The 27,942-nt window shown below is 37.0% G+C and overlaps 1 protein-coding gene and 1 long non-coding RNA gene across 4 annotated transcripts in view; both read right to left on the bottom strand.

Moving 5' to 3' along the window:
• Positions 1 to 1,092: 1,092 nt before the first annotated feature.
• On the bottom strand, positions 1,093 to 10,666 carry LOC135199859 (uncharacterized). The gene is made up of 5 exons (XR_010311138.1): positions 10,510 to 10,666; positions 7,094 to 7,212; positions 2,492 to 2,611; positions 1,759 to 1,857; positions 1,093 to 1,418 (listed from the first exon to the last, which is right to left on the bottom strand). It is a non-coding gene; the product is annotated as an uncharacterized LOC135199859 (long non-coding RNA).
• A 4,855-nt stretch (positions 10,667 to 15,521) lies between these two features.
• Positions 15,522 to 27,942, bottom strand: part of LOC135200351 (microtubule-associated protein futsch-like) — a 427,183-nt gene continuing 414,762 nt past the window's right edge. For 2 of the 3 annotated variants that reach the window (XM_064228942.1, XM_064228940.1), the window contains exons 8-13: positions 23,551 to 23,887; positions 22,052 to 22,468; positions 21,662 to 21,852; positions 21,218 to 21,392; positions 17,634 to 17,724; positions 15,522 to 16,317 (exon numbers count right to left, since the gene is read on the bottom strand). In XM_064228942.1, the coding sequence (XP_064085012.1) occupies positions 17,647 to 17,724; positions 21,218 to 21,392; positions 21,662 to 21,852; positions 22,052 to 22,468; positions 23,551 to 23,887 (1,198 nt within the window). In that variant the 3' untranslated portion in view covers positions 15,522 to 16,317; positions 17,634 to 17,646. The remainder of the gene's footprint in view (positions 16,318 to 17,633; positions 17,725 to 21,217; positions 21,393 to 21,661; positions 21,853 to 22,051; positions 22,469 to 23,550; positions 23,888 to 27,942) is intronic. The other variant, XM_064228941.1, reaches the window with a different exon arrangement.

Here is a 27,942-nt window from a genome sequence, read left to right as displayed (position 1 = left end):
GGGAGGTAGAGTTTATAATTTTTTGGAATAATGAATGAATGATTTTAAGTTATCGTGCGTCGTGGTATTGTTGAGGAGAGAAGAAGAGACAGTAAAATCTTTACTATAATATGTACGTAAAAGCAGTACCAATTCACAAAAAAAAATTATATTTCACAATAAATTTAACAATGATAAAACATGAAAACAAATGTAACACGGTAAAAAAAAAAAACTTGCTCGAGTCAGTGTTCGGTGCGTTGAGAGAGAGAGAGAGATTACCATTGACTTATTAGCTGATCTGGGATGATTATTCCCCCATTTCTTTCACTTACTCTCGATCTGCCAAAATCACTTGTTTTTTTGTTTTTTGTTTTTTTTTTGTTTTTTTTTTACGGTAAAATACCATCTAGTGATAATTGCTTTTTACGACTGCAAAAGTAGCTCAGCTCTGTGATAAACAAACTGGCGCCGCTTTCAGCTTCTGCATGCCTTAGATTGTTTGTTTAAACGGCTTCCTTGTGAAGTTATTTTATTTCTCTTTCCTTTTCTTGCATTCTTGACTTATTACTTAGTTGTTTGTAAAATCCTCATGATTGTTTTAAAAGTCTGCCGTTTGCCAACAGTAAGTTGATGTATTGTGGCATAATTAATCTATTTCGTGCACTTAAGAATCAAGTGTAAACATGTTGATTACTCTCTCTCTCTCTCTCAATCGGACACACACACTATCAATTGCTTTAATATTATCATCTTTGTACCTAATATGAATAAACTATTTTGTTAACCTTTGCATACTGCAATCAATTCGGTTTGCTCCAGAGGGTTCCCGTCTCTCCTCCCTCCATTCCCCAGCCCGCCGGCACCATTTTTACCAAACAGTTCGTAAATCGTACAGAGAAAAAATAAAATTTAGAAAGTTTTAATTCATACAACGTACTGTTTCATTACTTTACACTTTATTTAAGATTTGAATAAATTAATAGAAAAAATGTGAAAAGGGGGACTTTTTGGGTTGGCTGGAACGAATTATCCAGATTCCCTTTATTTCTTATGGGGATATTTGTTTCATATTTCAAACAAATCTTACTTCGAACAGCCTTCTGGAACGGATTAAGTTCGAAATACGAGGGACTACTGTACTTGCTTTCTGGAAGTTGCTCTCGTCACTGCTGTGCTCTTCATTTTCATGGAAAGCTTCCATATGGTGAATTTAGGTAAAATCCCAGATTAGACCTGAAAGCCACTTCGAATGTGCTGGTAACGCAATTTCACCCCGGATCTCATCTGCTCGAGGTCTTCATCTACAGACTGTAAGCAGTATGAGTAATCTTCTAAATTACTGACGTCGTCAAATGCTCACAATTTTAAACCTTGTTGATAGTCATTGATAGTCAATTTCTCACTTTTCATCACAATGTTCCATTGATTTACCCAACCTGCAACAGACAGAAAAGAATATCATCCATTATCCATTGTTTATTACTTAAGATAAATCTTAGACTACGATATCTGTTTCTAAAAGTTGAAAATTTTCACTTGCACATGACTACGATGTCTGTTTAAAATAAGTTTTCAGCGGCTCAAAATTCTTTAAATTAATTTTGGCAGAACTTAAACTTTGGACTAGTCTAATGTTAATTTAGGACTTTTGAAAATATTTTAAACTAAATATTTTTCACTGGCTAACTTTAACTCACTTGAAAAAAGTAATTTAAAGACTAATTTACAGTAATTTAAATATTTACAGTATTTATACAAAGCCTAAAAAAACCTTACATTACACCAATGCCTCCCAACATGAGAAACAAATCAAACTATGAGACACCATTGAGTCTGCACAGTCCGGGATGTACGTTCATTCAATCAATTCCTGGTCTGGAAGAAAAAAGTAAAGTATATTATAACCAGCTATATTCAAAGTTTGCTTGCAAAAGACAGAACCAGGGAAAATAACTCGTTATCCAGAACTTATATGAAGTTTTCATGAAACTTTACCAAATTAATACTCAGATTAAGTAAAAAAATAATAGATATGAGAATTAAGCACTTGCCCAAAAGCGTGAAGCCATTGGTCCCGTTGCTGAATAACCACTGGTTCATACAACGTAAAAACGCCAAACAAACTACAAAAGTTAAGCGTTTAACAATATGAACAGCTTTTAAGCATTTGACAATACGAACAGCTTAAACAATAATAATCGGAAAATTTCAACGAACACCTTTATAAAAGCAGATTCTTTTTATTAAGAGGGATTTTTCTTAGTTCATAGATTTCCTGGTAGTTCTTTATAAAAAAAAAGTTACGTATGATATACTCCCACATACTAAATTTAACAATTCCTTTACCAGTCCATTTTCTAAATTTCCATTAACACAAAATTAGAGATATTTAAATGAAAACATTAGAAACCCAGATAAAGATACTTACAAAATGAAAACCAAGAAACTAAGATAACTAGGATATGAAATTATGAAACGAGAAACCACAAACCAGTAACTTCATCATTACCTCACATTGTCTCTAGTACCTCTTCAGCTAGTTACTAGTTTATTTCATTCAGAATTGAAGTCTCGTACAGATACACGAGAACCAGTGCTTCACTGATTAGAACTCCCTGGCACTGCTTATCTGAAAAATTAAATCTTTGGATCATTTGCAGGTACGTACAAGGTTACTTCACTCATACAATTTTGGTTTCTCTCAATCTATAACTACAAAAATTGAAAGGGTAACTGTTTCATTTGTTCCACCTGGAAACATTCCAGTGTTAACAAAATATTTTATATTCCTGCTGAACTTGCCACTTCAGCCTTTCAATCAAATTCCAGATTTACCTCTCCCAGTTTGAAGGAGGACTTCATCAAACCTCCAGTCTGAAGGAGAACTTCACCAAACCTCCAGTCTGAAGGAGAACTTCACCAAACCTCCAGTCTGAAGGAGAACTTCACCAAACCTCCAGTCTGAAGGAGAACTTCACCAAACCTCCAGTCGAAGGAGGAAACCTTCAACCCAAACCTCCAGTCTGAAGGAGAACTTCACCAAACCTCCAGTCTGAAGGAGAACTTCATCAAACCTCCAGTCTGAAGGCCTCAAACCATTTTCTCATAGCAATTCGCAACAGCTATAATTTAACAAATGTATAACTAGGTACTATAATTGCCTTTAACATACTGAAAATTTTAATCATTATCAAAACCACATAATATTAAGTTTCAACCAATTCCTAGGCATTTCAGTTTTTGTCAGTATGACTGTCCTATCTTCAGTCTTGACTTCAGTAGTGAACTACTAATGGCAGTTAACCTACCAATTATATTTATAGCACCTAAACCCAGCAGCAGCAATTGGTAGTTGGATAATAATCCAACTACCATAATGTTAATGTAAAAACCTACATTGTGTCAAGAGTGGTTCATCCAGATTTCCGAGGTATATAGTCACTAACTATGGTCACCTTCAACACAGGCAGGGGAAGGCAGTAGCATTATTTTCCACACATTAGGACTAAACACTGCGCACTGGGTGGGTTGTGCGTTAACAATGAATACTTAAGTCCGGTGTAATAAAAGATTACATTAGAACTACTACACCAAAGAAACACTACCTCCAATTCAGACTGCCAACAAAACCATCCACGATGCAATAAAGCGCTGCACGCTTTACTACATTATGTCAAGAGACTGGTTTCTGGTGATAGAAGTTCACTCGCAACGTGTTTCGTTAGTCACGTAAAGCCATTGAGCGCCTCAGTGGCATGGTCGACTTGGTGTTGGACTGCCACCTCTGTGGCCGCGAGTTCGATTCTCGGACATTCCACCGAGGCGTCAGATGTGTATTTCTGGTGATGGAAGTTCACTCTCTACGTGGTTCGTTAGTCACGTAAAGCCATTAGTCCCGTTGCTGAATAACTACTGGTTCCATGCAACTTAAAAACACCATGCAAACAAAACAAAATCTTGAGACTGGTAAAAGTTATTTGATAGTTCACACTGACTTAGTAAACCAAGAATATTGGCATAGTTCTCCTTGGGGTTGGAGAACTGGAGCAGAAGGACTTGTTAACCAAAGCAAGATTACCGACCGATGTAGGATTTATTAGCTACTAGAAGTACAGACATCTGCACTTACCTCTGATCTATTTTGCAGGGGTGCTATTAAACTTGAAGCGCCCTAAATTGTTAATGAATTGAAAATGTCACCGGAAATGAAGTTACTGCAAAGAGGGTTCATCAGAAAAAAAGATGTGCTAACTGAAGCCAATAAGGAAACTTAAAGTCTTCACACTTCAAGACAATTCAGGAAACTACAAACTTTCAGCAAGGATGACAAATACAGCATCTAGTCCAATATCAATAAATTCTAGGGCAGTGTCAAGGAGGATATGATTAGTCAGTCCCCAGAAAACAACTTTATGTCCAGCCAAGTCTGAAGAGTAAATAGCAGTAACTGCTAAACTTCATTCAAGTTATCAGGCAGAAAAAAACAAAGCTGCAGAAAGGAAAACTCCCACCTGCAATAACAATACTCAACTCTAAAAACTACGATCCAGCTTCACTGGTCCAGTCATTTCAAATAGCACAATATATATACTACACATCCAGAGTCCAAGTCATGCTTTTTGCTATAGCGAAGTTTAATGGCAGTTGCACTGACTCAGTATGGACACTGGCAGCCTGCTGATTTCAGTATAGCTTCAAGTGGTTTTTTGCCTTGTTCTAATTAGACCAGTCTAACCTTTGTGCTACTTGTTGTGGTTTGACAGTTCCTCCATGTAAAGGATTTCAGTATGGTTACTTTACCTCATGATTTAATACCTATACCATAGAAGCACAACACCCACAACTACGTAGTCTAGAATAAAAGATTAACAGCAATGCTTACATCAATATCCAGAGGTTTTAAATATAGCTAGAATATTAAAATAGATATATTTGCCTTAGATTTTTCTCAAGTTAAAGTACCCATTATTAAGTTAAACCCGTTTCTCATTACCACCATCATATAGGCAATTTAGGATCAGAAGTGTACTGCAGTTAGAAAGCAACTGAACTGATTTCTTTTAAATTTGCCAGTCGAAAGCGTATGATTCACCTTCGATACAATGCATTTTCCGGAAAAATAGACCATGCAGAGATCAGATAAAACTTTTGATCAATCCTTAATCAACAAAACTATTTATTGTTTTTCAACTCCATTTCCTTCCATAAATGACTGCTTATATACTATTATATATCCCTTTGAAGCCGGTGAAACAAAACGCTACTAATCTACACTTTTTTAAACTGGATTTAAGAGTAGCAAAACACATGTTATCTGCAGTAAAACTTAGATTTTAATGAAAGCGAACATGGATACAACCGAGTCGACACCAGCCTAATGGGATCCAGCACTTTCACTCGCCACACTCAGAACTCCAGTTCCCGAGCTTAACTGCATCTGGAACTCAAATACATCGGATTCTCGAAGTCTTAATTCTAAAGCTGTGCGCGACCAACTCATTAAGAATCTTAATCAAATATTGTAGTTATACACTTTCTTTCATACGAACCTAAACCAATTTTGCGGAGCTTTAAATCCCTTGACTCAAAAATTCCCTCGTCGCCTTTTCCACTGATAGTTGATACTAAGAATTTAATGTATACCAAGTTTCAAAGCCCAGAAAGCTACTAAGTCGGCAGACAAGTCAGAAAACTATGCTTGCTTCTACCACATCCACCAGGTAGATTCATATCGCTAAGTTCAGGTCTACATTAAATTTTGTAATCTCCAGTTCATGCAGTTACGAATTCGTTAATTATACTGACGAAATGGAAATTCAATTCCCAGCGGAGCGAGCTAGAGATTTACTTTTCTACAAGGAGGTCTCTTCAGTCATTAGCCTTGCTAAAGACACTAATCAACAATTTACCACTTTCCTGAATCAACAAATCACGCGAGAAAACATTCACGTCAAGCTTTAAGTCATAATTCTGCCCTAGTAATTGGGACAAGCTAGGTAAAAGTATGATTTTTAGGCATTTTAAAACTAATGCTCATGGCAGAGTAAACTACCCTCTCGTTAGTTTGTATTTTTGCAGATTAGGTAATGCAGTCAAGGACTGTTTTCTATCGACAGGTCCACATGTTGGCTGCCTGGAAGGACTGAAAGTAGCCATTGAACAAAATATTATAGACCAGTAACCCATCGTTTTCATTTCTTAAGGAGCTCCAGGTATTTGGGTCGGTTGCTTCAGACAGATTATTCTCGACTTCATGGAACTGGATAGTTCGCTGTGACCGCCCCCCTCCCCCCACAAATCTCTCAACTTCCGTTTTCCCAAGTAAATGACTTTCACCACCTCCATTTCTTAATCTTACATGGAAATATTCAGGTTAATTTCAAAACTGACGATTTAAGACTGAAAAGGTTAAAAAGATTCTTAAAAAACTTAAATCTTATGTCTATTTTCGCTTTCATTCATTGACAAAACCATTCATACTGAACTGAGTGCAGCTAGATAGACTAATCACACAAGACACTCACTTGCCTGACTTCGGCTGTTTTACCTAACTGCACTTTTTCCAGAAGGAGAAAAAATGTAAAATCAATAAAAATTTCAAACACTCGCCTTTCGTTATTTGAAAATCTTAAAAGTAAAGCAAGTCTAAAAACGGGTTTACTTTAAAATTTAATCTCAAGATTCAAAAGGGCAAGAACAACTATTATGCCGCAACCAGAAGTCTGTCTTCATTAGCACCGATACACTTAATATGGTAAAGCGCCTGTCTCTTCTACCCTCGGAACAACCACCTTTCCTAATGTTCCTTAGTTCCAGGTTAGAGATTTATGGGATTTACCTAACTTTAATGTTGGCCCTTAAGAATCATGGCCAAAGTTCACTGCCATTGATGCAAAACTATTACATACTCCCATCTTACGAAGATAAAAAGGAAAAAAGATAAGATTAAAGATAAAAAGTTTAATATTTATTGTAAAATGTTACCACTCAAATGTCTGTCCCCCGTAGAGTGGGTGTCAGAAAGTCCTACTAAATCGGGACAATGATTTGCCATACTATGTTTCGAATAGTATCCCTCAAGCACCACTTACTAGCATCGATACATAGGTACCTTATGTTACTCGACGGATTTGCCGTATTCATCAGCCTGAATTCATTCGAGCTAACACTAGTCGCTCACTGTGCATAAGGAATTTCCTTCTTCTTGACTCGAGAAAAGAGCACATCAACCTGTAAATCAAAACCAGTAAATAAATTGGCAAGAGGACTACTGTAAATATAAATAGCATAAAATGCCCCGTAGCACCTAAAACTACTTTGGGTTCTTAAAACTCTGCCATTCTTAATCTTTCCGAGCTAAGAGCTGCAACTATATTCGATCACTGATGAAATTTCTAGATAAGAGCACTCCACACAGCCATTCCTATCTTTAAGGTCCTACAGTTTCCCAGAAACTTCAGGGGTAAACTTCTGTGCTTGAAAAAAAAATCCAGATCGTTCAAAAAATTCCAGTCATTTACACGAGGTTACTACACATTCCGAGCAGTTTTGAAAAGTATTTCCAGTAAGTACGGCCACTTACTTTGAATTCAAAGCTCTGAAATACTTATACACTGAAATATTTATACTCTCAATAGTAATAGATAAAGATAGTTATGATCCTATTGTATCACAACAGGAAATTTATTCTCAAGTTCTAGCGGTTACTGTAGGTTTCAATTCATTATGTTTCAAGACTAAATTGGGTACGCATCTTGCTACCACCTGTGGCAATTTTGAAATACTGTGGTTTTACTAATGAGTGTTCTATTTAATCATTAAATGCACAATCAAGAGAACTATATATACAGTAGCATTGGCAGATACCACTTAAATATTAAACGACATTAACCCTTACAATTAAACCTTTACCCTTAGGTTTAATGAAGTGACTATTTATGGTTTGCTCTAGTACAACAGCACATGCCGACATAAGGGCAACTTATTCCTAAATAAGACCTTTATTATTTAGGGCGTCCATGTCAATGGACAATATAGATCTCTAGTGGATTAGTTAAGAGCGGCTTCCTCCAAATATATAAACACTGTAGTGGCCTAAACTATCTCAACCAATCACAGCAAAGTTCCCTACCCTAGGCTAGTGAAGGCAATTTTGAATATAAATTTAATTCTCGTGCTATTGATACTTTGAAACTGGTATTATACAAAAAAAGACCCCTAGCGTTTGTAGACTGAACATCCTTAAACACCACCTCTTGCAAGATTGCCCGTTTTTCAGTTTATTTGGTCATTCATCTAGCTATTCAACACCTGCTAAGTTTTTTCCACTTTCATTTGTGAAATTCTGCTTCACCCTCAGGGTTCACAAAGGGGACTGGTTTATTTTGAAATACGAATAATACAGAGGATTGAGTGAGAAATTCTTACTGTAAAGCTCCTGCTACTTTTCGATTTCAATTTACCATAACTTGGGCTGTTCGTAAAGGTGAAGAGCTAACTATTTCCAGCGATATAGCAATCATTTAAACTAAGTACACTTTCCATCCAAATAGATTAATTTTCATTGTAAATCAAAGCCTTCTGTTTTCCAAGACTTTCTGATCAGAGCAGATACTGTGCACATACTATATACAGTCAATATAAGAACATGCCACGGGAAGATTCATTAGGTCTAATCCTATTCTGAATAGCATCGGTTTGTCAATATGTACGAGACAGGTGACGTGACGCGACTTGCGGGGAATCACAGCCAGAATTAATTTTGACACCAGCTACTAATTAAAAGGCTATCTTCATGCCTATGCACAAGTTGAGTTTGACCGCAGCAGCTATAGCCTAGCAACTTAGCAAGTCTGAACCTTAGACCCTCATTTAACTCATTAATTTCTATCAATGCTGTCTACTGCAGACATCGCCACCTTACAGAATAACACCAATACGGTTACTTATTGCAAAATGAAGTTTCGATTAATACGATTATGCATTACAGAAGAGCAGAGAGTCAAATATTCATCAACTCCATTCAAAATTGATAGTATTACCTTAGCCTCGAGACACTCGTCAGTAGGATATGTCTACGTGAACTTTTATTCTGCATGAATAGCAATCTGGTCCAAAATTACCGAACTTTAGGGCGATCCGACACACAATGACCGAACTTTAGGGCAATCTGGCCCACAACTAACCACCGAACTTTATAGCAATCTGGCCCCTCAACCGGTAAGTTGTCGAACTTTATAGCAAACTGACCCCGCAATTTTCGAACTTATAGCAAACAGGCCCCAAAATCAATTTTCGAACTTTATGACAATCTGGCCCCATAAATTTCGAGCTTTATAGGAATCTAGCCCCACAATCAATTTTCGAAATATATAGCAATCTGGCCCAACAATCAGTAAATTTATAGCAATCTGGCCCCACAATCAGTTTTCGAACTTATAAATCTGGCCCACAACCAATTACCTAACTTTATAGCAATCTGGCCCTCAATTACTGAACTTAATAGCAATCTGGCTCCCTACCCCAAGTATCACGTGACAAGTTCCACCAACTCATGTTAAACTATGCCACATCTGCCATCAAACAATATCTAAAACACTAAAACTGAAGTAAAGAACATCCATCCGCATTACGCGAACGACCAACTAGTTGGAAAAAGTTCCTCGCTGGACGAGTGGTTTTCGCGCTCTGCTACCAATCCGGTGGTCCGAAGTTCGATTCTCGGCTCGGCCAACGCGGAATCAGAGGAATTTATGTCTAGCGATAGAAATTAATTTCTCTATTAAATGTGGTTCGGATCCCACAAGCTGTAGGTCCCGTTACTAGGGGACTAACTGGTTTCTAGCCACGTAAAAATATCTAATCCTACGGGCCAGCCCTAGGAGAGTTGTTAATCTGCTCAGTGGTCTGGTAAAATTAAGATATACATAACTTAACTATTGGAAATCTTTCATTCACAATCTTATTTTAACAGAAACTATGCGAGGATGTACGGTTACCAGTAGCAAAGTTGGAGACACCAGAAACTAGTTTATTCATATTAAGTTACCATAATTTGCATCCCATTAGAAGGCGATGGCTGGCTGTATATATTTAAAATAGTACTAATACTTGGGTTCGGATAGTTTCACTTCACTTCTCTGATGGATATTAGCACAGCAAACTTAACACGGGACAAATTTACAATGAGCTCTCAGTTGAATCATGCTCTGGACACTTCATCAAAAGTGGTAATTTCTGCAACACATTCAAGAACTTAATTCTTGCAACGATCATTCTAAGGCAAGGCATTCTTAAAATCCAAATACTGCTAGTTTCCTTTATTTTAGCAAATAACTAGCGGCAAAGTTTTCGAGCCATATAAAAAGTTCACGTTATCACGTAAATATAAAAATTTATTTTATTATCGTCGCACCAATTTCTCTGCCGACGATAGAAGTTCCCAAATTCAGCTGCTTTATAAAAAAGCATGGACACCTTTAACATCTTCGGACCAACGTTTATACGTGTCAAAATTACACAACTTACCTTAAATCGTACTAGGTATTAAAAAACCACAGCAGCTGGTTTCAGTAAGTTGCACTCGAAGTAGAGAAAACAAACACTAACAAAGAGCCATATTGTCTCCTCGACCTCGAGTGGCTTGCACCAATCACGAGACGCCGTGTCAAATTTCAAGCAATGGAAGAGAAAAAGTTTCCTGATTGGTCGAGACAAACTAGGAATTTCCAAGGATACTCTTTCCTTTCCAGCAAACCAAAGACAATACACGAAAGATGGGAAACTGACTATTAATACCATTAAAAAAAACATCATCCAACCCGTCAGAATGCGCGCCATCTATTGATCATGCCCTCAACTAAAACTCGGCTGTGGCGTAGCGCGGCTTATTTAAATGTTAAAATTTATTCTTATGCTGCAATAAACTTCTCTTTATAAATTATTGAATACTAAATCGATTAATATTGCTTGTTAACATGATTATAGGGCTCTATCATAGCTTATGATTTATATATTAGGCATTTCTGAATCATTTAATAAAATCCTTCAGTTAATGTAACGTTAATTGCTAAGTATCTTTATCTAAAATTGAGAGGGCAGTTAACATTAATTGCTAAGTATCTTTATCTAAAATTGAGAGGGCAGTTAGAATGAAACAAACTTATTCTCATATTATCTTATTATTTCACCAATATAGTATACAGTAATTATTTTCCTTTTTTTGGGCTTGTGCTTATGATTGTATACTGTACATAAAACAATACATATGTGTCAGACAAATCTAAGAGCCTAGAGGAATGAATACAGTTTATTATATTTTATAATTATTTATTAAGCTCTTGATCAAGTCAGAACCCATTTATAACAATTTATTAAAATCTCATAGCCCAATTGTGGGAGTTCTCAAAAATGCATATTCAATTGGCACCCTTTTATGAAGGTAATGTAACCAACACTTCTGCCTGGTATTTTCTAGTAAAATGCCATTTCTGCAAGAAGCATGCACATTCCTAAAAAAAAATTGAAACAATTATTCTAATTGACTTGAACCATGTTTCTTTTTGCATCATGTACAGTACAAGCAAATATCATAGGTTTTCACAACTTGTTTTGCCAATTTATTACTACTGTATTACTGCGTACATTTGCTGCCAAATGGTAAATTTACTTTGGAATACTATGTGGGGTGTTGGTACCAATTACAAGATTTCATTTTAAAGATTGAACAATTATGGGCATATAATGCAGAAACATAGATGAAACGGTAAGAATGGATCTTGTGGGAGCAGATATGCTGGTTTGCATGTAATTTTTTTTTATTTTGAATGCTTTTATCCATACATATAGGAAAATTCAATCATAGATTAAAAGGTTAGTGAACTTGAAATTAAAGTAAAACACTCTAACTTAACTAACCTACTTATGCTCTCCCATATGAATGCTCCCACAAGATCCATCCTTCCTGATGAAACAACTTTGGTTTGCTAAATAGTTGCGTATTAATGAAAAATTAACGTAAACAATTATAACTACAACCCAAGGGTAAGCTGCTGAGAATATAACATAACTACAGTATATATACAGTATATCAAAGTTGCTGTGAGTAGCCTATCTGGAAAAGGCATGGAGACCCAATATTCACGAATTGTATGACAGTGATAGGAATTGGTATGTTTATTTCATATTTCTAGAGATTTTCAAGATATGCAAATATAACTTTAAGGTATTTATTTGAAATACAATTGTCGCCTCTAAATGACAAGAAAATATAGTTTTTCTAGTTGATTTTGATATGTTTTGCAAGATAGCTTCATTTCCATTGCAAATTACTGCTGACATGGTTATGGTACTGCTGATAGTGTTAGGTTTACTGTTGACATGATTAGGCTACTGATGTACACTAGGTTAGGTTGGCTGTTGGGTAAATATGCAATTTAAATTCCAGTGTGAATATTACAATGAATTCATCTTCATTTTAAGGGTGATTTCTTTCATAGTTACCTAATATTACCAAGAAAAACATATAGACTGACTAACAGCTGATTCTGGCCCTGGAAAAAACTCATGATAATCTACAGCACAAGATAAATGGAATGGATTCATTTGGCATTGTTGCCCATGATGTGCTTTAAAGTCTTGCTTCTTCTCCTATGGATACTTCAGTCAAAGACACTTCCCTATCATTATTTTTTCCGATATTGATCACACATCATTAGTTTAGCAGCTGACTAACTCTGAGAGGCCTCATAGAAGTCTACATTAAAGCATATGAGAAAAAGATTTTGCACTCTTCTCAGTTTCTTCATCTATCTTGCGATTACACGAGTTATCCATTACGCTCCAAGCACTGCAGAGAACGGGAAACTTCGACAATAGCGAGTGAAAGAAAACGGGTTACTCATATTCAGGCTTCCTTATGAATTGGAAAGAAGTACTACGGTTATTACTCTTACAATGTATTGTAAAATAATACTGTAATAGCTTAGTTATGAAAGAAAACTACTCCTGTCATTTCTGTTTATACATAAAGGCTAAATAAGACTTATTATCAATAAAATTTTGAAATCTCCAAGGAGCTTCGTAATGTTGACTTGGCGATACATTTCAAGTCATGACGTACTATACAGGAGAACCAATATTTGCTCGTACATAATTGGAATACAGAATCTTGTGGTTAATCAGTGGATTATAACAACTTCTAGAATAACAGCTTATAGATGAATTCTGGCGTATTTCATCATTTATTGGAAAGATATCGTCTCCGAATTCATTATGGTTAGGTATCCTAACTCGAAAATACTGGCAAAGTTTGAAGTAAAATTGTATTTACGTTTCACTTACAAGGTTTACGACAACGCAATATTCTTTCCTCCCAGCTGAGTTGAAGATGTAGATGCGCAGAACGATGCTCTATATGTAACCCTAGTAACATCCTGCCATCCCTCTCCAAGAAAATGGGAAATCTAAAAAATAAATCGTTCAGTATTCATTTTGTTATTTAACCCTTTTGCAAATAATTCGTGAAATACTGAGATGCTGGATCGTTGTCATGGGAATCAACCCTATGATCATTAGTTTAGTACGAATTATAGGTGGATTCTTTGTTCGTTTAAACAATTTTTCATGATTATCATTCTATCTATTTGATCAGGCACGAGACGAGTTTCTTATTAACTATTCAACAGCAAAGAAAAGGGATATAAATTAGTTTGATATCTTTAACTTAATGAGACTGACATTTTCCAGCCATTCAAAAGACACTTCGGACGTGATCCAACAAGTTTTAAATATATAGTAAAGGTAAAGGAATGTTGCTGTACTTGCCATCATCCTTATTTCATTACCCACACTCTTCTCATGATCAAGTAATCTATATCAGACTATTTCTATGCAATGTTCGGGAGATCTCTGGTACGAGAGCCATCAGAATGTCATCATAACCACAAACTCAAAGTGATGGAACATTAAGGATCTGCGTTCTCAATACTAAACATACATCTACGAGGACAGATTTTCAAAAATCGTCCTGTCGGAAGTAAAGTCAAGGCATGAATAGAATACACTACGTACATGAGGTAAGAGAAAGATAAGCGAGAGAGAGATAAGCGTACAAGGGCTATGGTAACTTTTTAAACTCACAACTGCCCATGGAGCATGATTGCATAATTCCTGGTATTGTAAACAAAATGTCAAAAAAAGTGCTTACCATTGCTAATTGAGGCGTAGTCGAGAGAAATGACACAACTCACGAATTTCATTTAATATATGGAAATCCTACGAGTGTTAAAACAGTGTAACAGTGTTAAACGTTACAGCATGTGAACAGACAGCAACTAAGACCTACTGTGGCGTCAAGTCAAGTTCTACAGACGGGAAATGGGGCCTTCATTTGAGTAGCCTATATGCACCAATCTCCAGAGTCAACAAAGGTAGCCTATGAAAGTTACCTTCCAAAAAAAGTTTAGAAATGTTTTTCTGATTTCACTTCATTCATCATCAACATCACATCCCCGAACGTTTACGTGAACTTTTGCTCGGGCAAAATATCAAGTTCAAGCCAGTACCTTTCTTCTCAAGTAAACTGGAATTATTAAAGAACCTGCGTTTTGATCCACATGGTAAGAAATGCAAAAGAGAAACATGTGAGATGTATGGATGAGAGGAGTCCATAATCACAAGCAGTTGAAGTTAAAATCCTTGGTATATAAATATACAATGCATGTCATGATAAATACACCAATGCATGTAATGACAGCAGTTTTATTTGGTACAAGTAATGCACAAACTTTCATAAGATTGTTGACGTGGATATCAAAACGCAATAAAACCAACAAATGTAAAAAAACCGACAATAACCATTGAAGTGTTACCCCATCCTATAGAGTTGAATAGTTTTCTGGAGACTACTGAGGACATCTATTGGTTGGTAAAAAAAATAAATTGTTATATTAGTCAGCAATTACTACCGAGATCCTATACTTTTCCTTTATAATTTAATATGACCAAATTATTTTTGCGTAAATAATGTAGATATAACGTTCATTCTTTAGATATACAGCGTATTTAGTACACAGCTTTGAATATGTGGAAGAAATTTAAGAAAACTATGGGAATTTGAGAACCTTCATTTTGGCCATACATAAATGTGCGGTCTTGGTTGAGCAAGAACCAGTTCTACCACACAAGTACGAAGATACAATGTTCTGATATAAGTGAATTGAAAATGAGAATGAGTTCTTCAAATAAAATATGTGCTTATGCTACTATTGATTAATTTATATTCAATTCAACAGCACAGGAAGGCATCATTTTATAGAAATGCGTTTACTTCTGTGTCATGGGAGGTTGTGCGTCCTTTCGGGCAAACAACCGTCAAGTTCAAATTTCCACTTAACTTGGAAGTTTTATTTCCAGATTGACAACACTTGAATCTGACTCAAAATTTGAACATAAACAGGTTCTCGTTTTAATCAGGAGATAAATGTGTGACATCCTGTCAACTTAGTCTAGTAAAGGTTGGAAATAAAAAAAAAAAACAAGAAGGTTTGTCCTTATTTTAGACTGGAAGCTTTTTATTTGTGCAAAGTGGTATACAGCTGAGGGCCCAGGGCCCCTGTCTGAAAATTCCGCCTGCAGACTCGCCGTTACAGCATCTCATATAACCTTAATCTACGTTATTTTCTAAAATAACATACAAAGGATTTAATCAACATTACAAATACATTGCAGCTGATTAAAAAGATAATCCTATAATGATTAATTACCGCTTAATAACACTGCATATTCTACATATGTACAAATAAGGCTATGGAGAGAAGAATCCTCTTCTAATATATACTGTATTTATATAATGTATATAAATTACCCCAAAAGTGTTAATCTACAATTTGTTAAGACAAAAAAAAACCTAAAGGTATTTACTGTACACAATTAAAATAGATCTTCATAGAAGGTAAAAGACTTGCAGTTTTGTAAGTGATAAACTTACAGTATCGGTTATAGAAACTAGCCCTCATCTACAACCCTGCTAATAACACTGAAAAGCATTTCAATTACTTGTGAATAAAAAAAAAAACTATATCACACTATAAATCACAATCATGGCCACAGCAGCCAGCTGACATCAATGGTAGCATTTTCTTCAACGTTTCAATTAGTAAAAAATATATAAGCAAACAGAAAAATAGACTGACCATTCTAGCATAGTTAAATATACAGACCAAATCTATATCATAAGTAAAGCTGCAAGTTCCACTCAGCTAATGGCTGCCACAAGTGAGCTGGCCTGCTGTCTGCATATGGCTGAACTTGCTCAAACACAAGTAACTAATGCATCTGAAAAGAAGAAGAAGAAGAAGAAGAAATCATTACAAATCTCCAAGTTTTCAACTTCTTTCTCTAGTTTGTTCTGGAAAAGGCAGAAACTGCAGAGATCAAATACTTCAGCAGTGTAATGAATTTGAAAATCCTCTTCGGATGGCTTCTTTGACTACGAGAGGGCATTTAACTCTCTACAGACCAATATTATTGAAAGAATTGCATATCTATAGTAGATTCACATCACCCGTACATCTGATGTCTAGGCCAGTCCCTTACGACGCTCCTAATTGGCTGTTGATAAGCCAATCACTGGGCTGGAAAGTCTCAGTCTCTCGAGAGAGTTCACATAGGAAGGCTGTATGCTCCACCTCTCCTGAGGGATAAGTCTTTCTAAAGTATCCCTCAGGAGGTGGAACATACATCCTGCCCATGTGAACTCTCGGGAGAGACTGAGACCTTCCAGCCCTGTGATTGGCTTATCAACAGCCAATCAGGAGCGTCGTAAGGGACTGGCCTAGACATCAGATGTCCGGTGGATGTGAATATACTATAGTATTAGTACTGCTAAATATGATAAATTAAATTAAACCATGCATGAATGAACCAGATGCAAAAAGTTAATGATGAGGGAGTTTTGTCAGGTGAATTTGCAGGGAAATGTTGTGTCACATTAGATGTGAGCCTTTTTCGAGGATTTTATAATGGAAAACGTTGTTGGAAAATGAGGTGCATGTTTAGATTGGAGTAACTGTAAAACCGTCACAGGCTTAGAATACGCAGGGGATGTTCTTTTAACAAACAAAACAGCAGAACGTAACAAAACTTTTGCATAACAGAATTCACAATCTATGAAGAATTCACTTAAATCAAAGAAAAACAGAAATGAGGCCATGTTATGCACAAAGGGATGAAATAACATTTGATGGAGAAGGAGCTAATGAGACCGAGTGTTTCATATATTTCGATAATCATAACAAATTCAGGTTCGTTTGAGAAGGAATTATTTGAAAAGTAAAAAAAAAAGGCACACAAGCAATGGACAAGCTAAATCGTCAGTCATTTCTCCCACTTTATCTTGCCAGAGACATTCGTAAACACTTTCCTCAATGGAAATATATATTAAGTAACAACCTACATAGATGACTATTCACTAACTAACAAGGGAAAACGCAAAATACCTCAAAGCTTTTGCAAGAAACATCGTACTACAGAGTTTCATTTAAAACTGATTCAATCTCAAGAATTAAGGTATACCATATAATATTTCAAGCAAAATCCTTCCAATATTCCTTTCTATTTTCAGACATCAGGGCCAGCTTTAAACAACTTACCTGTAATACAGGCTCACGTGTCAGCCTTTTGGATACGGTTTTCCCACTGAGCGATCAGGGCACTTCGACGCCTAACCCCCTTTTCAACGGCCTGTTAAAAAAAATATTGACATTATCAATAAAGCCTCCACTATCCTTCTCATATTGCTGAATAAGGAACGTGAAATCCCTCTTTGAAGTACTTTATCAAGCATGCCTTTCATTCCCACTTTCTATGACTAATACTTATTCACATTATAACTGGGACTAAACTTTTCAAATTAAGCAATGCTTTAGATCACTCGTAGGGATCGGTAAAAAAATGGATGAAAATGAAGATCGTATTTTTAAATTAAGCAATGCTTTAGATCACTCGTAGGGATCGGTAAAAAAATGGATGAAAATGAAGATCGTATTTTTATAGCAGTGGACATAGAACTTTGCAGCTAATGGTGGCATGATAAAAAAAAATGACACAGTATCTATTAGAAGACTGAAAAATGTATGTCACAGGGAAGATGGAGGGGGGGAAAGAAGATGGAGGGGGGGAAAGAAGATAGAGGAGGGGAAAGAAGATGGAGGGGGGGAAAGAAGATAGAGGAGGGGAAAGAAGATGGAGGGGAGAAAGAAAGCCTGATAGAAGTGATTGCTAGGTAAGACAGCAGCAAATGAAAATTTTTTCCAAAAACATTTGAATGCACTAAAACAAAAAACCACAGCTATTAAGTGAGGAAGACGTACTGGTATCCTTAATAAACTATGGTGCAGATGCATAACATGTATATAAATAACAAAGTCTTTAAAATAAGGATATATATTTCCTGGATGCTGGCAGAACAGGAATAGTACTTTAAAAAATAAGGGGCGGGGCTACAATTACATGGACTACAACTAAATTTAGCTTTCCTAGTAACATTGATGATTTAATTACAGTACTAATCCATTAGTGCACAATTCAAGGGTAAACTGGCATATTTATAAGGTATATAAGAACATATATGAGAACATAACACCGCATATTATCTAAGGGAATTCTTTGGGTCAAATCCATGTCTAATTAGGTTCTGAACTTGAAGCGCATGAAAACTAATGATGAGAAATATAGTAACTACAGGGTGATATTAAAATAACAAGTCAGGAACTCTGACATTTAATAATACTATCCTACTCCACAGCAGGCTCACCTCTAAACCCAAATAATCCTTTCCTCCCTTTCCAACTGCTGCTAGAGGGATATAATGAAAAGATAACATTTGCTTAGACACACGTTAATTTGCTTATCCATTTTCAGAGGACGGTTAGAACAGAAGCCAAGTTGCATATTTAAAAATGGTACCACTTAACTTCTTCACTAGGGCACTCGTTCAAAGAAAATACAAGAACTTGATCAACCAAAATTTCTTAATAATGTATAAGCAACGGTACTTGAGGAAATACTGCCTTTGATATCATCTGCCAGTTTTCTTATCAGGAAATAAAATATTACGCACTATACAGTGAAGTGTTATACATACTAATTTTTCAATGGTTTACAGTAATCAGTAATAATTTATATCTGTACAACTTTGATTTTGTTGTCTATTATGACACTGCTGCACTTCACTTTGTGGTAAATACAAAGCAAAATTCACAGAAACTAAATATAATGTACTACTACCAGGGTAGTATGAAAAGCATATCCCAAGAAAAAATATGACTATATTGGAATGTTGCTCAAGTAAACAGAAAAACAAAATGTAACTTTCAAACTGTATGCACAAAAAGGCCAATGGCCTTAAAAATTACTTCTTGAATGATTGGAGTCACCAGCAGACTAGAAATGTTTTAAAAACCATAGGACTAGGATAACTTCCTTACAGGAATCTTGTTATATAGAGAGATAAGCTATGGAACATACAACCAGACATCAAATATGGTAGTAAATGCACATGTTTCTTGCAGAATTCTCACTCTTGTTGCTCCAACAAGGATGAACACTCTTATCTCTGGTCAAAAAAGCCTCACAACCCATGACCTTACTTGAAAACGAAATTCTAGTATGAAAACTAGATGAATTGGGTTTATCCTTGAGGCAACCATTTAAAATCAAGACTTCCCTATTACTCAAAGCTTCATAAGAAATTGTAAAAATCTTTAACTTCCAGAAGAATCTTTGCCAAGATCAAGCTAATCCTTTATAATAATAATAATCTACCTCTACAACAGGCACAATCGTAAAATGAAATGTTCTTGCAAAGTTCCCAAGTATCCTTCAGCTTTCTTGGCTCCCACCAGCGTCCCCAAAAAAGAGACTATAATCGGGCATAAATGTCATGGTAAAGAACAACTAGTAAAGAAGTCCACACTCAGTTGAAGAGCTCCGCATTATTGCTAAAAACAAACTGCTGGTCTCCACATACTGAACTTATTATTCTAAGGCTTACAGTTTTCCTCATTATATATGACTCTCCATTCCGGGACAAAATGTTGCCAAGCTCTAATATCCATAACCTACACTTGCTTGTTTTCTCTATTTACTTAGAAAAATTAGGCTCATCCAATACTACATGAAGGATTTTTTCGATAAGAACAAGAGAAATGTCTAAATGGTTCCTTACAGATCTCTAGACTTTTTACTTAGTCGGTCTCTGGTCCTTTTATTTGCTAATTCTGTACATTAGAGACATGCAGTATATGTAAGTATCATGAAAGTTTAAAATTACTTGGCAATATTCATTTTGCCAGGTAATTTTAAACTTGGATAATACTGACATGTAATAACTAGAAACCCACGTCATATGACAAGGGTTTGAAGCTGAATTCAGTTGAAATTTTTCCAGCGTTAGATTGACTAAAAGGCAGCTGTGTCCATTTGCACAATCTATCCCAAAATGCAAAATGAAAACAAAGTTTAGAAACCAGAAAACTATCTAAACATTAGGGCAGCAGTGGGAGAGCATCCTCTTAAAAGAACAAGGCGGGATCCGACTTCCAGCTTACTCGGAGTGCGTGCTAAAATCTAAGATCAAATAGCGTGTTGTTTCAGCAACGAAAATTAAAATAAATATGCTATATGTTATAAGAAATAATTGTTCTATACTGTTAACATGCAAATTACTTTTTAGTTTCATTCTAATAAATAAATCATAAATATCCTATCCTAAAATTCCTGTGTCTTTAATTCAACGCGATACACCTTTTTCAGACCTGTTTAACCCTTTTAGGCTTTTCCATAGGACTTTCCTAACCCAGCAAGAACAACAACAACAACAAAGCAGTTTGTAGGCTTACTCCCCGAGCAAGCGAAAATATGTTTTTGGAATAAGGGACCACCTATGCACCAATCATAAAGATACTTTAAATCTATTTTGACCATCAGGACTCACATCCAATTAGCTACTCATTTTCTGCTTACTTTTGGAGTTTAACAATTTTACATTTTTCTCCTATTCCATAATTAGGAAGGTCGGAGAACTCACAGTCTTTCATAATCCTGCCAGTGATGGCAAAAGTTTTACCTGTCCACAAGCCATGATGAACATCATTTTCCAGGCACGTACTCATCCCATCAACACTTGATCCTGTCTGTTACATGCAAATAGTACTGTACTGATTTTCAGTATTACCTGTGTCTGCTCTGGCTCGTCTTCCAGGAGGTTCGGGTTAGAAAGAACTGCACGCAGGCCATTCATTTCGTGAAGTGAGTCTGCTGCGTCTTCATGTGGCTCGAAGTCTTCTTCGTCCAGAGCTAGGCCGGCAAGATTGGGTTGTGACTGCGCTAACAAGCGGGCACGATGACGTCTGGAAAAATAAATGACAACTCTAGAATTTCTAGAATCCTACGATACGGCAAACGTTCCATCTTCTTATATCATAACAAAACATCGTGTTGCCAAAATTAAAGAACAAGATGCAAAATCCGTTGTGTGGTATATGTAATTCATTTTTTTAAGGATATATCGGACTACCTAGTCAAGCGGGCAATACTATTTTTGCAGAAACTGTTACTGGAATAATGATGTTCTTACAACTACTCCCAAGTAACACGAAGGGACTGAATTGAACCTTACCTTAACTCCTCCTCTCGTTGTTGCATCTCCCGCAACTCTAACTGAATCTTTTCTTCTGCTGTACAATAAGACCGGCGGAATGGCTGGGCTTGGTTGCTATTGGTTGTTGCAGGCGCGGGATCCGCATCTCCATTAGTCTGTGGTGCGGGTTTCAATCTTGAAATCGTCTCACGCTGTAATACCGCCGCCTGCTGACATAACAAAATACATTAGTAACTGAGGATTTATTTTGCAAGCTAGTTTCTTCTTGCGTCTCTCAATTGATTGAAAATCCTAATTGTTTAGCATACATTTTCCACCAAAGGAAATATAACATTTTCCAGTATTTCAAAAGTACAGAATTTTGAACAGACGACAACAAGCAAATGCAGAGTCGTAAGACTAATCCACCTTTGGTTCTACTCTCATGGGCCTCGTGGGGATGCCCCGAGAGGTCGAGGTTATGTGCAGGTTGTTGGGAGGTGGGGAGGAGAAAGCTGAGGTGGTCATCTTTCCTCTGGACGCAATGAACTTCTGCATGAGGCCCTTGGGTGCTCGCACTCCAGTAGGGGTCGTGGGGCTAGCCAGGTTAGTAGTGGACAGGCTTTTGGTCATGCCTCTAGAAGGAGGAGGAGGAGGAGCCAGGTTAAATGAGGGCACGGGGGAGGACGGGCTCCTAGGAGAAGGGCTTCGCTTTAGGTTAGGGGCAGGGCCGCTGACACTTTGGCTTCTTGGAGAAGGCGACGAAGAAGTGGATGATGACGTGGGTGTTCGGTTCCAAGCACTATCAATCTGGCTCAGGTCAGTGAAGTCAGACATACGGGTCACCTACAAATTGCAAGATTAGAGGTCAGGGATTAGGAAGAGTATCGGATGGTTGCGACAAAAATATCATGGCATTGACCTCGCCACAGCTCTAGATTATTTAGGTACCCCTTTTCTACATCTGAGATTGACGTATCCATTTTGAACAAATACCGGGGAAGTTTACAAGCAAGCACGTGGAAGGAAAAGTTAAGTATATCTTAGTTTTACCAGACCACTGAGCTGATTAACAGCTCTCCTAGGGCTGGCCCGAAGGATTAGATATTTTTACGTGGCTAGGAACCAATTGGTTACCTAGCAACGGGACCTACAGCTTATTGTGGTATCCGAACCACACTATATCGAGAAATGAACTTCTATCACCAGAAATAAATTTCTCTGATTCCGCGTTGACCGAGCCGGGAATCGAACCTGGGACCACCGGATTGGCAGCCCAGCTCGAAAACCACTCGTCCAGCGTGGAACTGCACGTGGAAGGAAGTAACATGACTTGAGGTATCATATACTCAAAATATCTAGAGTTGAAGGACCTTTAACAGCCCAGAGAAGGGTTAAATGTGCATGTCATGGGGTCAATTATACAATTAATCATTGCTGACTAATTTGCTTGGCAAATGTGACTACTCAGCTGCTTTCAACCACAAGGCTTTGAAGCAAATGACACTACAGAGTAAATACGATATATAATACACCTAATGTTACAATGAAAAAGGTTTTACCATCAACAAATATTTTGGTGTTTTGGTTCAGTAGCAAACGTCTACGTTATTTGGCTTACCACAACATTATTCTTGACTTCCGGTTTCTCTGCCATTAAGAATTTTTTCCTTCGGGCTTTTACAGGTTTTTCAAATAAAATGTATTTTTCATCAAATCCTCGTGTAAGCTTTAAAACAAATATATTAAAGTAAATAACATACGGAACTGGGATGTTACACAACTAATTCCAAAATAAGATTTCTGCTTTAGCACCAACTAGATAAAACATGTCAACCATATGATTTCTCAATAACAACCAGCAGTTTAAGTCATCATCAACAACTTTCAAAGTCCGAATGATTTTCTGTCAAAAACGATCAACCTACTTTCGCATCAACTGTCTCCTCGGAGGTGGTCAGTATCTTTCCAGCATCCCGCAGTTCCTTTTCCTTCTCGCAGGTCTCCTGGATCTCCAGCTGTATTCTGGAAGTTGCCATGCGGTGCTGGACGTCCCTGGGGTCTTCCTTGGCGAAGGCAGAGGGCCGCGAAAATATTGTATTGTTGTTGTTGTTGGTTGTGGTGGTGTTATTGTTGTTGTTGTTATTTGGTCGGTTGGCGACATTGCCGGCGGAGTTCTGGAGCAGACCTTTCTCGCGCCTGAAGGCCTCTTCCCTCTCCCGGGCGAGACGAATCTCCCGCTCGATGACAGATTCCTTCTGCATCCTGTGGAGGAGGAGGGGCGTCGATAAGTAGTTCAAATAGACAGGAATAAAAAGAAATAATACTGACAGACTCCTTCTGAATTCTGTGTAGAAGGAATGGCGTCGATAAATAATTCAAATAGGCCTAAAAATGAAACATAACTAACTCACTCTTTGCGATGTCTATAAAAGAGAAAGGGCAAAGAAAGTTTAAACATAATGTGTGAAGGTATTTGGTGACTGACAATCAGTGGAATTTAGGGAGAGAGCTGAATTACAGTTTAAGTCTTCAATGTTTACCTGAACTATTGTTATCGTAATGGCTGATGCTTCTACCGCCTATAAATGGATGAGATTTAGAAGACAAAGTCAATAAGGTTAGTCTGGCAATAACTTACATCTTCATTATTCAAGATGAAGGACTATTCACATTGAATGAGCCTAAGGCCGAAGGGTCATAAGCTTGCAAAATAAGCTTTAATGCAATAGTACGCCGTTCTATTAGAAAATGAAAAAAAGAGAATTTGTCGAATTTATCACAAATACAACTAGACATAAATATCGACACGTGCAAAAACTGTAACTCAAGAAACCTACGAAATTGCGCCGTGTCATTATAAGGTAAGGACTGAAGGTTTTCTAAAAAAAAAATCTGCTGTTAACCTTGTCTGTTATAATGTGATGACGTACAAGATTTTTCCTACACATGACGTAATCAGAATCCCAACAGGTGAGAACTGGGTGACATCATTTTGCGCCGTCGAAGTATGACAGGGTTAAATGCATGTGCGCCTAAAATTCTCTTGCTGGCCATCGCCGCTGCAAACGGTGCACACAAGGAAGAAATTAAATTAAATCTATTTGTAGGATTGGGGAAAGTCGACGAATGAGGACCCTTCACGTATCATCCTTGAAATGACAAAATTCTTTGTTGTTGGGGACCATCTTGAAAGAGAAGCTAAGAGGTGCAGAGAGATCAATCAGCTCTGTTTATCAATCACTGCTAAAAGTGGCAATTGGCTGCTATTTTTGCCTCTGTTATGAAAATGGCAGCTTCCGTGAGCGAAGGGTTGGAGACAGAGTAGATAATTAGTTTAGTGGACTCCTAAGCCTTTCGACCATTCGTAAGAGCTAACTAACAGTTCGGTTACATGATTATAATTTAATGGAATGATCTACTCTTTGCTCATTTCATAGATAATATTGCTTGGAGATTATCTCTTATTCTTCAAAATGCACAAACATTCAAATGACTCTAGGCCAAAAAAAGCCACTAACGTAGAAAGGAAGCTTTCGCGGTAAAGAATCCCCGTTTGGGAAAATTTGAAAAGAGCGAAGACAAACACGAATAAAAGATCATAAACGTAACTCAACAAAAATGCATGTAAGCATAAAGAAACGTGTTATTTCAAGCGTCCAGTTTCAAAAAAATGCGTTGTCATGCAAGAGGAGAGAAAGTTTTCCTGATATAAACTGAGTCTCTTTACATTTCGTACAGATATACAAAACACAGATGATAAATACTCAGGCCAAATGGAAATCTTCTATCTTCGAATCTAAACTGCTTCCATCTATACATCATTTTGATACATCTTCAGGATGATCTAATATTAACGTTTCAGTTCGTCAGGAAAATATGAACGGTTTTGGAAAAATTTGAAGGCAATAACTTCAAATGTATCCAAACCATTAATATTTTCATGACGAACTGAAACGTTAATATGACTAAGGTACCTAGCTGGAATTTAATTTTATGCAATCTTTTCACAAATTAGTATAATTTTTAATGTTTTTTTAACTACTTATCTCAATATTATGACCGTTACATTACCATTATTATGAGTACTATCTTTTATACTTCTTCAGAAACTGTGTGGATATTGCCGATTTATCATTTTTTATCCTGTTATCTCATGATCTAATTGGTGCATACTTTGTATATTGCAAGTATATGGCCTTGAGCTGAAATAAAATTTACTATTATCATTATCATTAATATTACCACCTGAGATCTTAACACTTTCAAAATTGCGTGAAATACTCGTCGTGTCTAATTAAGGCTATTCATTTCTTCATTTTCTGGAATCAGTATGTTCAAGGGCGGAAAAGTATCTGGTTTATCTTAGAGGGAAATTTATAAGTCTGTTAAAACCTACTTCTTACTCTCCCCATTTCATGACGTGTTTCTATCAACGTCATTATCCTTATTATAATTGTTTTTCTCTTCAGGATATAAAATGACGGGAATCTTCAAATCTACATACTATCATTTTTCCATTTACGAGAGCATACGTAACCAGGAACACTACAAGCTGTCTAGTACGATCATAAAACGATGATCTTTATTTAATATTCCGTTCACCCTGAGTATGTTATTTCTTCTTTTATACATAATTGTCTGTTGATCTAAATGAGAGAACCAAGTAGGGGAAGTCTTTTCTCTACAGACTCACTCATACAAACAAATCGTACTCTATCTAATCCGGTGGTCCGAAGTTCGATTCTCGGGTCGGCCAACGCGGAATCAGAGAAATTTATTTCTGGCGATAGAAATTCATTTCTCGATATAATGTGGTTCGGATCCCACAATACGCTGTAGGTCCCGTTGCTATAGTGACCAATTGGTTCCTAGCCACGTAAAAATATCTAATCCTTCGGGCCAACCCTAGGAGAGCTGTGATATACTTTTTTTTTTTTTTTTTTTTATCAAGGATTACAGATTTGACGAAAAATTGGTGCTTGGCAACGCCTTCCCACGACCATAAACTGTGTCACCACGACGCCTTTGGAAAAAGAATTGAATCAAATCCATAACGCGCCAGGCTCCGAGCTCCCGGGGCGTCCGCTTTCCTTATTTGTAGCTCGACTTTCATAGACTATTTCCCCGAATCATGAAAAGGTCGACCTTGGTTTTGGTTTCACATTCCTCTCTTGTCTTTTCGGCGCTGCGTTCTACCGACTTCAAGAGGGTCCCACACGATCAGATTTCGCGGCTTCTTTTGGGTAGTATGTCCCCCAAAATGTTAGCATTGGAATGAATCAAATCTATTCGAAGCTGGTACGTGACTGAAGGCAAAAAAATTTTTCGCGGAAGTGATGTCATACAGACAACTGAAAAAGTATGATGATATTTTTATGCTCGTTGTGAATCTTGGCGGCGAGATGTTAAAAAGATGTCTGGGAATGAAGTCGCGTGACGCGATCTTTATTGACCACACCCACGGTGCCACTTTATTTATTTGACGCTTATCCTCCCCGAGCGCTAGAAGCATTACGCACGACGGGGCACGTTAAGGCGGACTGGGGAAGGACTCTACGCAAACTTCGCGGATGTGAAAGCGAGACGTAAGTGTGCACAATGAGTTGTTTTTCTAATGACGGGGATACAACTGAAAATTCAACGCTTAATTGGGAATTTTACAATTTCAACTGAATGTTGACTAAAAATAAACAAACATTAACAAGAATGACGAGCCGTCACAAAACTGTCACAGAAAAAACAAAAAGATTGTTTTTTTGTTTTAAATTTCTTTAGCGTAAAGACTATTGGGAAGATAGCTCGACCCTCTTTCTTTCTTTCTTTTTTTTTTTTTGTGTCCTTCTTTGGATCAGATCAGAAGAGAAAAATCAAAACAGATGAAGAGGATTGAAAGAGGAATGTGGTTAACCACGAAGGAAGCGACAGACCTTTCACAGTGGTCAGGAAAAACCGAAGCAGGAAGGGGATTCCAAAGCTTGGCAGCAGAAGGAAAGACATAATGAATTAGACCAAGCAACTGAAGTGTTGATTCCCAAACAGTCAATGTGGGAAGAGGAAACATGTAAGCATAAAAAAATAACTGCTCGGTCTATCCCATCCCTTCTAATACATCTTTTCCTTCTCCACCGTCTTCATCAACATCTATATTCCAACTCAGGTTAAGGCCCCGTCTTTTTCTTTACTTTTCTCCTTCTGGTGTCCATCGGGTCTGGGCTAGACACACTCGTCAGGCTATCCTTGATTTTTAAAGGCCGGAGTCATGGCATGGACTGCATGTGACAGTATCATGGAAGACTAGATTTTTTCGAGAGGTAAAA

Source organism: Macrobrachium nipponense, chromosome 26 (assembly GCF_015104395.2).
Source record: "Macrobrachium nipponense isolate FS-2020 chromosome 26, ASM1510439v2, whole genome shotgun sequence".
In the NCBI taxonomy this organism is placed as follows: Eukaryota; Metazoa; Arthropoda; class Malacostraca; order Decapoda; family Palaemonidae; genus Macrobrachium; species Macrobrachium nipponense.
Note: the sequence above shows the minus strand (reverse complement) of the source record. Positions and strands in the feature narration are given on the sequence as shown.